This window comes from Liolophura sinensis, chromosome 11 (assembly GCF_032854445.1).
Source record: "Liolophura sinensis isolate JHLJ2023 chromosome 11, CUHK_Ljap_v2, whole genome shotgun sequence".
NCBI lineage: Eukaryota > Metazoa > Mollusca > Polyplacophora > Chitonida > Chitonidae > Liolophura > Liolophura sinensis.
The window spans coordinates 12,752,369-12,767,569 of NC_088305.1; the positions used below are offsets into that span (position 1 = coordinate 12,752,369).

The window sequence follows — 15,201 nt, forward strand, 5'->3', positions numbered from 1 at the left end:
CCACTTCTCTACACAGCCATATAGAACATTTTTGTATCGGATCGGAAAAAATTCCATCGGCGGAAAATGCGGCAGACTTTGATCTCTGTTCCCACAGAGAGTAATCGAATCGTATGTTTTCGCAGTTATACGTATAGAAACTTTCATATCAGTTTTTACTGCGCATTTATACTGGTTATTTTACAAGGACTGCAAATTCTTTTTAATAGCTCAATAATCACCTTGTGGGATTTCAGCCTGTCTACGAGTAATAAAACACATTCGATACGGATTTTACGGATTTATCCGTCTATACATCTGCCCGTACGTATCATTTTTTTAATTTCCCCTCATTAAAATGAGAAATGGGTGGACATATGGTGTGTCGACTCGTGCGACTTTCTTCTACTCGTGCGTTACTTAAGCTCCAGATTGGCGCATCAACTGCGAGCATTGGCTAGAAGTAACAACGCGTAAGACCACCGCGTGGGCATCTGGGATTCATAATCACAAGACAAATTTTCCGAGCAGGCCTTGATATAAATTCCCAAAGTATTGTGTTACACACGTAAAAGAATATATGACTGTAAGGTTGAGGGCCGACTATAATGCATCCCTTCACGGAAGCCACCTGCTGCATGACTGATGATCAGCTGTATAGGCTACTTTTACGTTACATTAACTATTAATCAAATGTATCAATAAATTAAGCTCTGTTTGCCGGAAGCGCTTTCTCGTATCATCAAGAAGCACACAAGCAAATCGCAGAGCGTTCTACCAAATCATGAGATTTCGTTTATCTTCGACCGAAAGCTACAAACAGAACAGGGTAGAGCACGTGCTTTTTAATGCTACTTGTATGTCATAACATTGCTGAAAACTGCTTTTCTTTGCATGATTCCGCCCTAATTTCGTACTGAAATACTTTCTTAGTTCTTTGGTGGCTTGTGTTAAATGCCGTGGCAATTCATAGGTCAAGAATTCAGAAAAAAAGCGGTAATTATGAGATTCCGCCACTGCATGCCCTTACATACTATACCGGACCTTTCAGGTCTTTTGCAGTGTTGATCAAAGGAGTATCAACAGGAACAATCAACCAAAAAAGTTTAAAATTTCCATTGATGACAAAGTTTCAAAATTATCCCTTCATCTTGTGAGCTCATCCCTTGCATACAGACTTGGACACGAGATGACGTCAGGAAGGATATCATTTAAGAGTGGATCGGTGTTTTCTTCGGAACACTATTTGATCTGCTCGCACCTTAAAACATAATTGTCCTCTTGAGTAAATATCAAGCAAAACTGCTAAAGAGATAAATGAAAAAATATATTTTTCTTAAACGAAACAGTCTACTTCATTTACACAGCGATATGTAAGCAGGTGCAATTGCAGAGCAAAGAGCACAAATGTCTAACCTCCTATAAGAACCATTTGTCTTTCCAACAATATAGTCAGCATGTCTGTAGGTACCGCGTGGAAAAGTCTGCCGCTGGTTCGAAACCCGGAGTGGTCGTAGGCCAATTCTCAGCACTAGAATCTGCGCTATATTCAGAAAGTGTAATCCTAATACTTAGGATATAATAATATAATATAACATAATATAATACTTAATAATCCCCTTTCCAAATGGCATCTATATCTGTCTGAACATGCCAAAAGTCCATGGTTTACCACGGGCATTCCTCCATGGTTTTCTCCACCCGTACATCTGACCTCCATCGAATAGCGTTCAACAGGAATTAAATAAACTTATTTACGCCGCGGACAATAGTGATTTCCTAACATGGCGGCGATCAGATTTATTATTGCAGGAAACCGGACAGAGCGTGGGATGCATTAGGCTTCATCAGGTACCGTATTAATAAAACTCTTGGTTACGATCAGCCTTGGATGCAGATGTACCGGTATATGTATCCCCTTTCCTAAAGCCTATAGCCTACCTATCCCAAGGCTCGGTCAATTGAGCTGGGGGAGAAAGAGAGAGACGAGTGAGTAAAACCCTGATCTGATCGTGACGCACGATTAGTTCAGTGATCCCTAGGGGGAGGGAGCTTAGGTCTAGGTGTTGTCAAATGTCAAGTCCTGTGGCGTGCCCCGTCAACCTTACTGGGGACTTTATCAGCTTTATCGGATATATCTGTTTTTACAACAATTTGCGTGAGATCGGGTGTTAATATAGTTAGGTCTGGTCGATTTATTTTGCACGCTGCCTTGTCACCATTAATGCGTGTCTCCGATTTTTCAATACAGGTTATTGTTTTTATGGCAGCTTATGGGTCCGGTGGACAGAGTGAATCAGCGTACTGTTCAGAATCTAGTGGTACAGACGAACTATATTAAGCGACAGAGATATGGTTCGTTGACAAGAATGCTCCACTTGATTGTGTCTTCACTGTGAATGTAATTGGTTAACGACGGCAGTCATACGTGAATGGTTTATGTCCTGGTGCTCAGACTGAACTTAGGAATCTTAACAATCCTCACGAAAGGTGAATCAGGCATGTACTGTCCGTGCTATGTCATGACATAAACACAGAATAAATGCTGTGTGCCAGCAAAGCGGGATTAATACCATACAGAGGAACCAGTCATTTCATCTGTAGATGACAAAAGATATACACGTGTACAATGTACACGTTGACACGTGTACCGTATGCTGAAATGAAGTATTTTAAGCATATACCAATCGGAGAGGTATGTGAAGCCGTTTAAGACCATCATCGTACATTCGTATTATCGCCCCATCGCCTCACGATTGAACGAAGCGACGATGTGACAGTCGGAAGCGGTGATACCACACTGTCAAGCGATGGAACGAGGCTGGCATCGCTTCGCAATATCGTGTTCTCGCTTTGTTCATTCGTTTCATCACTTTGTTCCTTAGTGTCATCGCTTCGTCACATCCTTCGATCGGCTTTACGACAAGTGATGTTATTGATGTTTTCTTGTTTCAGTGGAATTTACAAGTTGAGTTGGACAACATAACAAACATAGGAATCACAACTATTTGTTTCGACGTTTCGGTATAAGTACTAATACTAATACCGTTATCAAGCCTAATGCTTAAACACGGTATTGATACCTCTACCGAAACTTCGCTCACTGAATAAAAAGAAGTTGTGATACACATATTTGTTATGTTACGTGCGTTCATTACTAGTTCCGCTTTATGTATGTCACTGTTTCCAAATACACTTGAGAAAGGCGCGAAGCTAGAAAAGTCCACGTGATTACATTTTCCAAATTTTCGGCTAATGACAAGTATTAGTACCAGAAAAGGAAAACTGAAACCACAATGCTCTGCTTTGGTCATGCGACGAACGAAGCAATGGTTCGTACCAGAAAAGGAAAAATGAAAACCACAATGCTAGGCTTTGGTCATGCGACGAAGGCTGTGGAACGAAGCAATGGATCGGTGGCGCGGAGTGGGTACGTGATGCTACGAAGTAAATGGAACAAACCGTCGTCTGGCGACAATAGCACTATCGTACGATGATGGCCTTAACCACATTTTATAGTTGATGACCTTAAAGAATAGTTTCCAGGCAAAATGGTCATTTCACAGGTAAATCATACATAAGGTCGCATGTCCACTGGTATCTTTCAGGCAGATCATTTTTATCACAAATCTTTGTTCGACATTTTACCGTAAGAAACTTTGTGTCTGTTGTGACCAGAAACTGAACGAGATTTATGCACATGGCACATAACTTTTCAAATTCGAAGATTGTATGTGAAAACTAGAAGCCAACCTGCTTTACCTCTCTCTCTCTCTCTCTCTCTCTCTCTCTCTCTCTCTCTCTCTCTCTCTCTCTCTCTCTCTCTGTCTCTCTCTCTCTCTCTCTCTCTCTCTCTCTCTCTCTCTATATATATATATATATATATATATATATATATATATATATATATATATATATATATATATATATATATATATATATATATACCTTGATGTAAAAATCGATCAGTTTACACCAGACGGCCATGGGGGAATATAAGTTGACATAGGATCAAAGGGTTTCAGCCCAATCCAAAAATTTCGCTGCATATCAAATTCCTTTCACTTTTTTCAAGGTGCTACTATTAAAACGAATCAGTCGTTTTCTGAATAGCTTGCCATGTTTTCGCACCTTCGACTAGATTAATTGCCAAGTATAACTATAGCAGTAAGTGAAAATATTATGCATGTAACATCGGTGATATATAATGAATTGCAGTCCACTCAAACTGTCAGCGGTTTTGGAGGTTTACAGCTGGAAACCAGCTGTGGCTAGGTTAAGTGCGGCTTTGAGTTTTGCGGTTTGTCTTGTATGCCGGTACCTTGCTAAGGACGGTGGTTTCCTCCGGGCAGTCCGGTTTCTTCTTGACCGAGGTTGTATAGGTGGGAAATAGATATATATATTTGACAAAACAGAAATCAAATTTGGTGTCGATGTTTTTCTGTTTTGTGGCATTTCCTCATGATTTGCGATACATGTATATCAAAACAACTGAAATCGAAACCAATGAAAGTAGTGCCTTGAGTGTAACCAGCACACACGACTTACAAGGTGTTTTGCATCCTTGACCCTCCAAACTAACCTGTGGTCACTGATTAAAACGATTCGCTTTTATGATATTTTGATTGTCTGGGGTTTAACCCCATATCTCACTTTTATCACGCTGAGCAGGTGTATTGGCAGAGGAAACTCGAGTATTTGACAAATACCACCGTTCTTCTCCAGGTACCTGACAAACGAGCTGACTTAAAGTCGCAGTCTTATTAGCGACACCTAGATGCAAACATCACCCAACGTCAGGAGTCACAAGTTCAAATTTCTCCGCAGCAATTGTTTTGTTTAGCTTCATTGTCGACAAATTCAAGTAAATAATTCAGGTGATAATTGCAGCTTTATTGGGGTTTATGAAACACCTAACTGTCAATAAGGCGTCGATTATAGAATAAATTTCCCTGATTGCTCAACATTACTGTATGGGTTTAAGACCAAGCGCAATGTCTCACAAAAGTCTGCACGGCCAGCTTTGCTGGGAATGGCCGGATCGTATTATATTCAAGTCTATCTTGCCGACTGTGATAGTAGAAAATTGGCCATTAGTACTACATAATTGTGTAAACTACGCCTATATGCATATAAAGCTAGCTGTTCGTGCTAGTGTATGCGCTGTAGGCATAACAGGCCATAGTGTATGACATCTGCGCACAGTTAGCAGGTCTGCTTTATTGACTACACCAACGTAATGACAATGTATCAACGTTTATACCTACTTTCATACACGTTTATGTACGGCGTATTCCTCAATATATGTAGCCCACATTAGAACGCTGACTGAGGTAAGTCCTTTCTTTATTATGCATCGTGTAACCAAAACCATTGCTTGCTGAAAGATAATTTATTTTCTTTCACTGGGAAGACGCCTTCATTTTTGGATAAAAATTGGCTGGGTGCAGTGATTTTGTGCAGTATTTTTGTGGCATGTAACGCAATACTCAAGAGCTGTCCACTTGTCTGAGGGCCGTCTGAGGGCGGCCAGGTTTTTGCGTGCCGTGCCGTACCTCTTCTATCTAGAAGAGCCGCTTCTTGAATCCTTATTGTCACTGTTCCTGTCATTTTCCTGACATTATCTCTCTGTTATTATCCCATTTTGCTAATTTTGCCTACATTGATCTCAGATGCCGTACTCGGAGCTGGCCGTGGCCGAGTGGTTAATGTGCCAGTCGCAAATACACTTATGACGCGAGCTCAATCCTCTTCTCGTGGACTCGGTCATCAATGTTCTTCTCTGTAGTTTTATATGGATTTGGCTGGAGGCCACTAGTTTTTCATCGGTATGACATATGTAACAAAAGGGGCTGTTTGACAGGGTAAAATTCGTGGGTTCGATTTCCACGGGGTACGGTGAAATCCTCTAAAAGCAAAGTTTTTACACGATAATCAAATAAATAAGTACAAAAAATAAGTCCCGGGCCGGGACTCATAATTTTCACTTGCATTACCTCGTGAGGAAGCCGCCGAAGGATTTGAACAGGTGTTTGCATGAAGTATTATATAATTAAGACCTACAGCTTAGAGAGAAAACAGTGTGATAACTGGTAAATGGTCACACATAACCAGTGAAGTACGGCCTCTTGTCAACTTACCTCAGTAAGGGTTGTATTCTAAACTGTCCATGTAAATGCATAACTAGTAGCCAATAACACGTCCCATAACACCATAGTTTAAGCATAATTAGGTAAAGTAATGCAGTCATGTTAACTGCAATTTATTATACGTCACTGCTCAAAAATACTCAAAATGTTGTGTATTCATCACATTTAACCTACAAACACATTAAAACAGTGTAACACCTTTCTACCTATTAATAGCAAATGTCAAACTAGAATCAAACGGGGGCCTCCGTGGCTCAGTCGGTTAAAGCGCTAGCGCAGCGTAATGACCCAGGAGTCTCCCACCAATGCGGTCGCTGTGAGTTCAAGTCCAGCTCATGCTGGCGGCCGTACGTGAGAAGGTCTGCCAGCAACCTGCGGATGGTCGTGGGTTTCCCCCGGGCTCTGCCCGGTTTCCACCCACCATAATGCTGGCCGCCGTCGTATAAGTGAAATATTCTTGAGTACGGCGTAAAACACCAATCAAAAAAAAAAAAGGAATCAAACGTGCGACCTTATTTGTCGAGAGACGATCGACCTTTGGTAAGATCGAAGCACCACGTAGAGCCGCGAACATGGCTTGTCACAGACAATGTGAACAGCAAGCTTTAACTGACGATATGTATTCCAGTCCGGCACAGCCAGCGCCCAGCGTGGCTCTGTGTACTCGGAAATAGCTGCTTACGGCGCAAAAGGAAATAAGGTCATTTCTACACGGCATAAATGTTATAGTTAAGTTAATATGTCTCTGACCTTTCATTAACATGCAACTTAAACATGAACGCTATGATTAGTAATAAGGGCTGCAAAGTGGAAAGTTTCTCGTTATGTCACGTTTGCCTTGGTTCGATGTAAATGCCAAATACCTATCTCGATTTACGTTGTAGTGTATAAGTGAAACATTCGTGAGTACGTGAAAAATAATCAAATAAAAAAATAAGTAAATCAAGTTTAATGTGAGTTTCAATCAAAAATTAAAATCTTAAAAATAAGACTTTAATTTCGCAACGCTTATCTGAAGATTTCTTTTTTGTTCAAATCATACACCAGTTGTGAAGCTTGTTGTGTAACTGGTCATTTCAGCCCATAACGCATTATTCTTTTCCTCGGAGCTAAAATTCTTAAAATGCATAGAATTAAATCCAGAATTTCCCCTCAAAATGACGAATTTATTAAATTAAACTGTTATTAGCGGAATTCCTTTTATCTCCTCTTTTCTACAGTACCACAGTATACCTTTATGCTTTTTTATATTATCCCTAATATGTGTTCGTGCACCAACGGCATTATCTAACTTTTATGTTAGATCTTTCTTTCCTTTTCTCAGCTAAAGGGATAGATCAAGCTGATGTGAGCTTTAATCCCTCCGCTCTGCTAACTGTTTTTCTATATGTTCATATTCACATATCTTCTTTCTTTAAGGTTGTTCATAATATTGTAATATTAATTTCATTGGTGATTAAACAAATCAAATAAAATCGATTTTGTTTCAATATGCTGCCTAACTCAAACACATGTCGACATTATAACCATGTGAATAGCGTTTACTTGGCAGCAGATCTACCCTTAGACGGCTCTCCGCTGATACTGAACCCAAAAGATCAAAACGATCGGATGTCATCATTTTTACGTTAGTCGTAACAAACGAAATTACCCGGGGTTGAACTTGCCAACTCTCACGCTTAACTTCGCTTCTCTAGTTTTACTCTCTATGAGATAGTTTCTTTATAAACTGACGGCCAAAAGAAACATTATGACTTCGTGAGTTAAATTTAGCCAGACTTTTTAGCAAATTAATACCAAATTATGGTAGGAAAACATTGTACAAAACATATTCCCATGTGCAACAAGTGTCATATACGCTCACACAAATTTGTTTTGAGACAATGAAGAAAGTTGTGAAGTTACGGGAACCTAACAGCTCAACGTTACGTAGACGAAATTCTACGTCCTGTTATCCTGCCATTCCTTCAACAGCAGCCACGTGGTGTCCTGTACCAGTATGACAACACCAGACCCCATACAGCTCGAGTTGTGCAGAACTTCTTGGAAGTCAGCGACGTCAACGTCTTGCCGTGGCCTGCACGTTCCCCAGATATGTCCCCCATAGAACACCTTTGGGATATCATGGGTCGTCGAGTAAGACAAAGCCAACATCTTGCAGCCAACCGACAAGAAATGGCTATCCCTGTCCAAGATGAATGGCAAAGAATCCCACGTCGTCTCATCGGACGACTGACTTTTTACTATGCGTCGGAGAGTTTTTGCATGCATTGAAGCAACGGGTTGCCACTCGCGAGATTGATTGGTTTTGATACTGACTGATTTTAAAATGAACTTTTTGTATACTCTGCCCATTGTTAAATAAGATGGAATGGCTATTTTTCTACCCCTGTTCTGTTTGTTCACTTGTAAAATGATTTGAGAGCTGCTTTGTCCGTTCTTACCCAAAACTTCCAATATCTAAAGTCATTGGTCTTTTCAAAATATTAAACATTCAGTTATCCTGTTTTCTGCTTTAGCAAAATAAATTGATTTGAACTCTTTGTAAAGTTTCTTTTGGCTGTCAGTTTATTATACTACGCCTACGCCAAGAAGGACGAAGGAAATGTCTGAAATTTTCACTAATACTAGCATACATGCGAGAGGTAGTTCCATACTATATATACCTATATTCTATTTGTTCTTCATCTTTTCACACTGGCCTCTTGCCATTCACTAATTGCGCACTTTTCATTCATCACCAAGACCTTGATAAGTGCGTTCAGGATTGATTGAGCAGAATTTTCAAAATACGTTGGCACAATGTTTAACTAACTGTGTTATCGCTTCAAATACGTACCACTTTTACCTTGGCAGCGCAAGAGATTAACTCCCGCAAATCATGATATAATTTTCAATTATAGCTGTGGGTGCCAAGATAAGTGCTTGAATTAGTGTAGAATCTTTGCGTACCCTTGTCAGTTTGCTTGCCAGTTTTATGGTTAGCTATTATGTCTTCACCTGTGTACAGTGTGATCGCTATTTAGTCTATATATACATATATATATATATATATATATATATATATATATATATATATATATATATATATATATATATAGACTAAATATATATATATATATATATTGCCCTACCCGCTTTCCGTAGCACAGGCTACCATGAAAAGGCCGCTGTGTATATCACACTGCACCGTGGCCACGACTGTGGGCGACCCTTACATATACCACGCCGCGTATTCTTCGTAGGTGTGACCGCTACATACATGTACACAGGTTTAATCAACGTGTCACACGTGTACCATTCCGCGAGGTGAATTGACAAGAGGCTGGATTTTACCGGTTTACGTGTGACCATTTTACCTGCGTTGCGCTTGTTTTATACAATGTGCTGTAGTCTTTCATACGGTATGTCGGCCTCTTTAAACCAGAATTCTGGAGGTGGACTAAATAACACTGAGGCCTGTTTCTTCGCTTTGCATTGTTTTCAAAGCATTTTGTGACTAATTATTTGGGAAATTGTGAACTATTCGCTTTTAGCATATTCCCGATTCTGGTTAGATCGTGGTGTTAGGGACTCTATGATTTGTTACCGCTTGTGCATTTTCATGAACATTTGGAAAGAAACCTGAATTGAAGTTCTCATATAAGTGTACGGTAGATGGACTTTGACCGTACGTTTCGTCAGGCGCACAAGTCCCAGAGTATATTTTGTGTGACTGGCCATTATATTTTATATTTTGGTGTTTAAGACTTTGCTTCTGAATTCATTTCTGGCCTGAGGAGGGAGTGGGGAGTAGTGAGAGCTTGAGTGTAACTTGATTATCACAGACAAACTACCTCGTATAACCCATTTATTTCTATATTTACGTCATTACATGTATAGATTGCTCCCCTAACAAAATGTTTATTTTACCTCCGTGCATGGCAAGTAGCATTTTCCACAAATACAGTCATGTCTCCTATATTTTTCTCTCCGTCTGACAGAATATCAAGCAATGTGAAAATAAATTACTTTGTTACTCGAGCGTGAATTATATACACTGAAACTATAAATAAATACTGCTGAACATATATACCTTCAATGGAGGCATTTATCTTCGCTCGCCAGAGCTTGGCGCTTGACCTTGACACGGAGCTGTGCGGACTTCAAGGTCAGAGAGACAAGTCTGTTTTCCGTTCGTCTTGACAACATTTGCCCTGCTTTCCTTCAGACATCGATAACCCTGCGCGATTTGGGGGGTGATGACTTGTGAAATAAACAAGGGTAAATAATGTTGCCCTGTAGGGCTTCTCTGGCAAAAACGCCTCTATTCATGGATTTTACATAAAAAGGAGTATTACCATTTTATGTTCCAAAAATAAACTCCACTTTTATCTGAAATATCTGTATACATACAATAAGAATTTTAGCGACTTATATTTCAGATTGTGATGAATAAAATGGGTTGTAGAGGTCTGAATAGTGAAAAGGGTCACTAAGAACGGGGCGTAAATGATACCGGCTAATAGACACATGTTTATCTCTAATTTGCAGACTTTCTTCCGATTGACTTTGAGCGATGTTGTTCTCAGTTTGGTAAGTAATTTTAACACTTGTTTGAGAATAGTTTAATGTTTATGCTCAACCTAAATATGCGGATATTTTTAAACCAAAGCGAATTTTAGTTGGAAACTGTGGTAAGCCTTGAAATGACGGTTTGTTCATTGATACAAATTTAAAAGATAACAAACTTCAAGGGCTATAAATGTGCCCCTTTTCCCAGTCTCACAGTTGCGCCTTTGAAATTTGTTTTGCTGTGCACTTAATTAAACATTAATCACTGACGTTTAATGCTATATAATAAGAATGCCGGCTTACTAAACTTTACTTTGGCTTTTGGAACGTTGCGTCCACTGGACATTTGGCTTTTGGATTCGTCACATGGAATTCGTCTGCAGCTTCTAAAAATTCAAATCTGGTAGGTTTCATTTTTTATTTGTGTAACAAGGTGAGATATGAGCGCTACACTAAAACAAAATTGTTAATTTTAACAGAAAGCCTGTTGGCTGAGCGATGCTAGAGAGTATTCTGTTATTACATAATAGTGTGTCATATTAAACATAATATTCTGTCATTTTAATGGAATCTTTATGATGAATTAATAGAATATGTGTCTTATATTCAATAGAATAATCTGTTTCAATAGCAGAATACATTCTAGTGTTAGTCAGAAAACAGACTTTCTGTTAAAATTAACAGAATATTTTTTTGAGTGTATCTACATATACCTTTGTGCTGGGGGAATTCTCTTCTAGACTGGTAGAAACGTCGAATGAAAATCCAGTCTGGAGGTCATTGGCTCAAATCCCCAAACCCCCTTCACATTTATCGTCGGTTTTTACGCAGCTTTTGTTATCACGATATTGAGATAAACCATGTCGAAGACACCAGGCGTGAAGTTCTGTGTATTCGCAGTCTATTGCTAGCGTGCCCAACATCTACATGACCGATTATTGTAGCGAAGGCGACGAAGTACTGAAAACTTGGCATTGACACGATTCAACTCAACTCAATTCAACTAGTCGTACCCAGTTGGTCCCAGTCGTTAATGCCCATAACGATTTTAAGATTGACCGGTGTACACGTAACGCCTGGAGTTCAACTCCAGCTGAGTCGCGTCTTTATTTCGCATACGCGAGGCCTTGCGCTCTGACGCTTTAGTCAAGTTGACTTAGGTTTTAAGCTCTTGTGTAAGCCCAATGTTTTTTATAAGCATATACACACCGAAAAGTGTTACACACTACAGGAAAGCACAAAGTGAGCAAAACGTGTGGTTTATAGTTCAAAGCTCGATATACTCAACTCACCTCAACCAAACTGTTGCGTGGGTCGTCAGATTTCCGATACAACTAGAGTTTGTATTTCAGTTGTTACGTGTTTACCGGTTCAATCCAACGCCATATGGCCACCAGCGGCTGCGACCAACTACGTACGACCAGCTGGGTTGGGGTGAGTTGCATCTTAATCTCCTGTGCATGATGAGAAGTGCATAGTAAGAACGTATTTCCCGTTTTTAGCTGAGTCACGTGCTTATACCGTATACACTCGCGAAACGGTCGAGTTGAGTATCTGGGTCAAAGTCACGCTAATGTCACGCATTCGTCGCTGACCCACTCACACTCACCATACTGTACTGTTATATATTGAATTACTTTATTATTGAATTCCTGCATAAACCAGGATTCCATTGAAAGACTAATCGTCCCCAAGGACTGTCTCCATTGTATTTAAATTTCAATGTTATTGCTGTATGTTAAATGTGATGACAACACAGTGTTTTGAGTAATTCAAGACCAGTGGGTCCAATGTAGTACCGTTACCATCACTGTGTGTTTTACTTTATTAAGCTTTGGCCACGGTGGTAGTGGGCATGTAAATTGCTGTTATTAAACGTTTACACGAATAGCAAATGAAATAAATGAACATGAATTTCTTTATTTATTTATTTATTTATTTATTGATTGATTGATTGATTGATTGATTGATTGATTGATTGATTGATTGATTGATTTATTTATTTATTTATTTATTTATTTATTTATTGATTTATTGATTTATTTATTTATTTATTTATGTGACTGGTGTTTTACGCCGTACTCGAGAATATTTCACTTATACGACGGCGGCCAGCATTATGACGGGAGGAAACCGGGCAGATCCCTGGGGAAACCCACTACCACCCGCCGGTTGCTGCGGACATGAATGAATAATAAATCCCTGACTAAGGTATATTGACAAGATGCCGTATTTCACCGGTTAAGATGCCGTATTTCACCGGTTACGTGTGACCCTTGGCCAATTATCACACTTTCGTCTCTGCTTTAGTTTTATTCACTATGCTGTCGTCTGTATGGAGCTCCCTTTTGTACCGAGCTTTAGGAGTAACCCATGTTTTAAGTCTAAGGTGTGACCCGACTTAGAATTGAACCCGGGCCTTCTCATTTTCCAGCAGTACAGTCCTAATCACGCGGCAGTTCGGCAGATGTCATCACGGTGTTGACGAAACTGCCACCGTGGCCAAAGCTTAATCTAATTAGTCCCTTTCCTGAAATGTTGTATCTCTGCCCATTGTAATGATCTTATTGTAAATGAATTACTCTTATTGTCTTTACAGATTCGACCTCAAGGAACCATGTCTGTCTAACTGCGGGGTAGGGGATTACCGAACAGAAATCTGGAAATCTGTTCCATCCTACAGGAGAGCATTAAGCAAGATAAGCCGTGGCTTGTGTAAGTACAGGCTAGACAGCTGGCGAGTTTATGGGCCTTTGGCCTACGCTGAGCACCAAACTTCCATTCTCCTCAGCTGGTAGTCCCAAATAAGTATCTTGTTGCATGGACTGTGTGACTGGTCTGACATTCACTCCCAACGCTATCAGAATCTCTGTGTCAGACAGTCGGCCATAAGGAGGAACATTCCCATTTGTCTCAGGCTGTGTACCTGTCAATCCTTTTTCATTCAAGTGGCCGATAGTTTACTGTCCAGGGGACCGACTTTTGGAACACATTTATAGATCCAAGCGAAAAGCGTTTCTCGTGAGGCACGCATGATTACCCACAGTTACCTGCCGACGAGGTCAAGCAAGACTGTGAATGCTCCGAAGACTTCAGTTAGACATGCCAATAATGGAAACTCGACGAAGCCTACAGTTCTGTGATTTCTAAAAGGCACAGTTGATATTCCCAGAGTCATTCTAAAGCTGTGATAGTTTTCCTAAGAAAAGTACTAAGGTGACCGGCCACAGAGACAAAAAGGTTATCTTCCAATCAGAACACTGTTACGGTGCATACTGCGATGTATGTGACAATGACTTCCTGGACGTCCCAGTTGACTTTATTTGGTGTGTTGTTGTTGGTGGCGATTGCTCAAATGGTAAGTATACTATTTGAATTACGTAGAAGTGTGTAAGTTAATTATCCAAGGTATACGTATAAATAAACTGATTATTTATCATTACATACAGGAAGTAGGAAGGTGGCTTTATTTTCCAAAATTTTCCCTTTGGGATGCGTAACATGTAAAAACCACTTACCCAATAATGAACGCCTTTAACTGTTTCACCAAATGTTGTTTTTCGGCTTCAACATCCGTAGTAATATAAGCTAACCGACTCATTCATCCTAGGAATTATACAAATGAATACATCCAATTCCATTTAATCAATCAAATCTCAATTAGGAATTCCTTACTCAATGTTCAATAAAGTTCACTCTGCCTATTTAAAACGTCCGGTCCGGTTTAATTTCACTTTCTAGCTTTATTCTTGAGTGCGGCGTAAAACACCAATCAAATAAATAAATAAGTGCTAACTTTATTTCCATGCTCCAAAATTGTTCACATGTTTGATGCCATTAACATACCCGGCGATCTTTGCCAAATTACGAACGATCTTTCTCGTGTATAACGCACATATGCCTCGCCATATTGGAGAAACTATCATTGTTCTGTTTTTTCCCCTGGCCTTCGTCCGCGTTCATCCACCGAATCGTCGTCATATGGGTGAAATATAGTTGAATACCGGATCCAGCCAAATGAATTAAAAAATAAAGATAACGTTTCTTAACATTTACATGCAAAAATACTTGCGGCCCATCACCCTGGCCGGACCCCTCCCCCCCCCCCCCCTCAAAAAAAAAATGGCAGACGTTCATTTGAGTGGTCCGGTTCGAAAGTTTAAACGGCTGGACAACTGTTGAAAGATGCTTCACCAGTGCTGGCTTTGACATATTACATTTCGGGCGTTTTAGGGAATCAGTGGATAGCAAAAATAAGGTAAGGTTCGAGCAGGTTTTGTACTGAAATTGTCCGCGTGGAAGTGTATATGACCGAAGCTGGGCGTTACGGTAAGAACGTCCAGCATAGCTTTGGGCTATGTCAACACATGATGAAGAGTAACGTAACCATATGGTAGGCGAAGGCCCCAAGTGTTGCGACATCCAAGAGTAACCCAATCATGATAAACACTCTAATCGTAGGCCCCTAGTGTTGCGACATCCAAATGTAACGTATTCATGGTAAATACGCCTAGCTGAG

At 40.0% G+C, this 15,201-nt stretch overlaps 1 protein-coding gene and 1 long non-coding RNA gene across 2 annotated transcripts in view; both read left to right on the plus strand.

Annotated features, from left to right (window-relative positions):
• Nucleotides 1-5,183: 5,183 nt before the first annotated feature.
• LOC135477557 (uncharacterized) lies at nucleotides 5,184-13,370 on the plus strand. The gene is made up of 3 exons (XR_010445208.1): nucleotides 5,184-5,312; nucleotides 10,662-10,703; nucleotides 13,282-13,370. It is a non-coding gene; the product is annotated as an uncharacterized LOC135477557 (long non-coding RNA).
• Nucleotides 13,371-13,574: 204 nt separating this feature from the next.
• LOC135477607 (secretin receptor-like) overlaps nucleotides 13,575-15,201 on the plus strand; it is a 60,893-nt gene continuing 59,266 nt past the window's right edge. Inside the window, exon 1 of the mRNA XM_064757773.1 lies at nucleotides 13,575-14,040. Coding sequence (XP_064613843.1) covers nucleotides 13,963-14,040 — 78 coding nt within the window. The 5' untranslated portion in view covers nucleotides 13,575-13,962. The remainder of the gene's footprint in view (nucleotides 14,041-15,201) is intronic.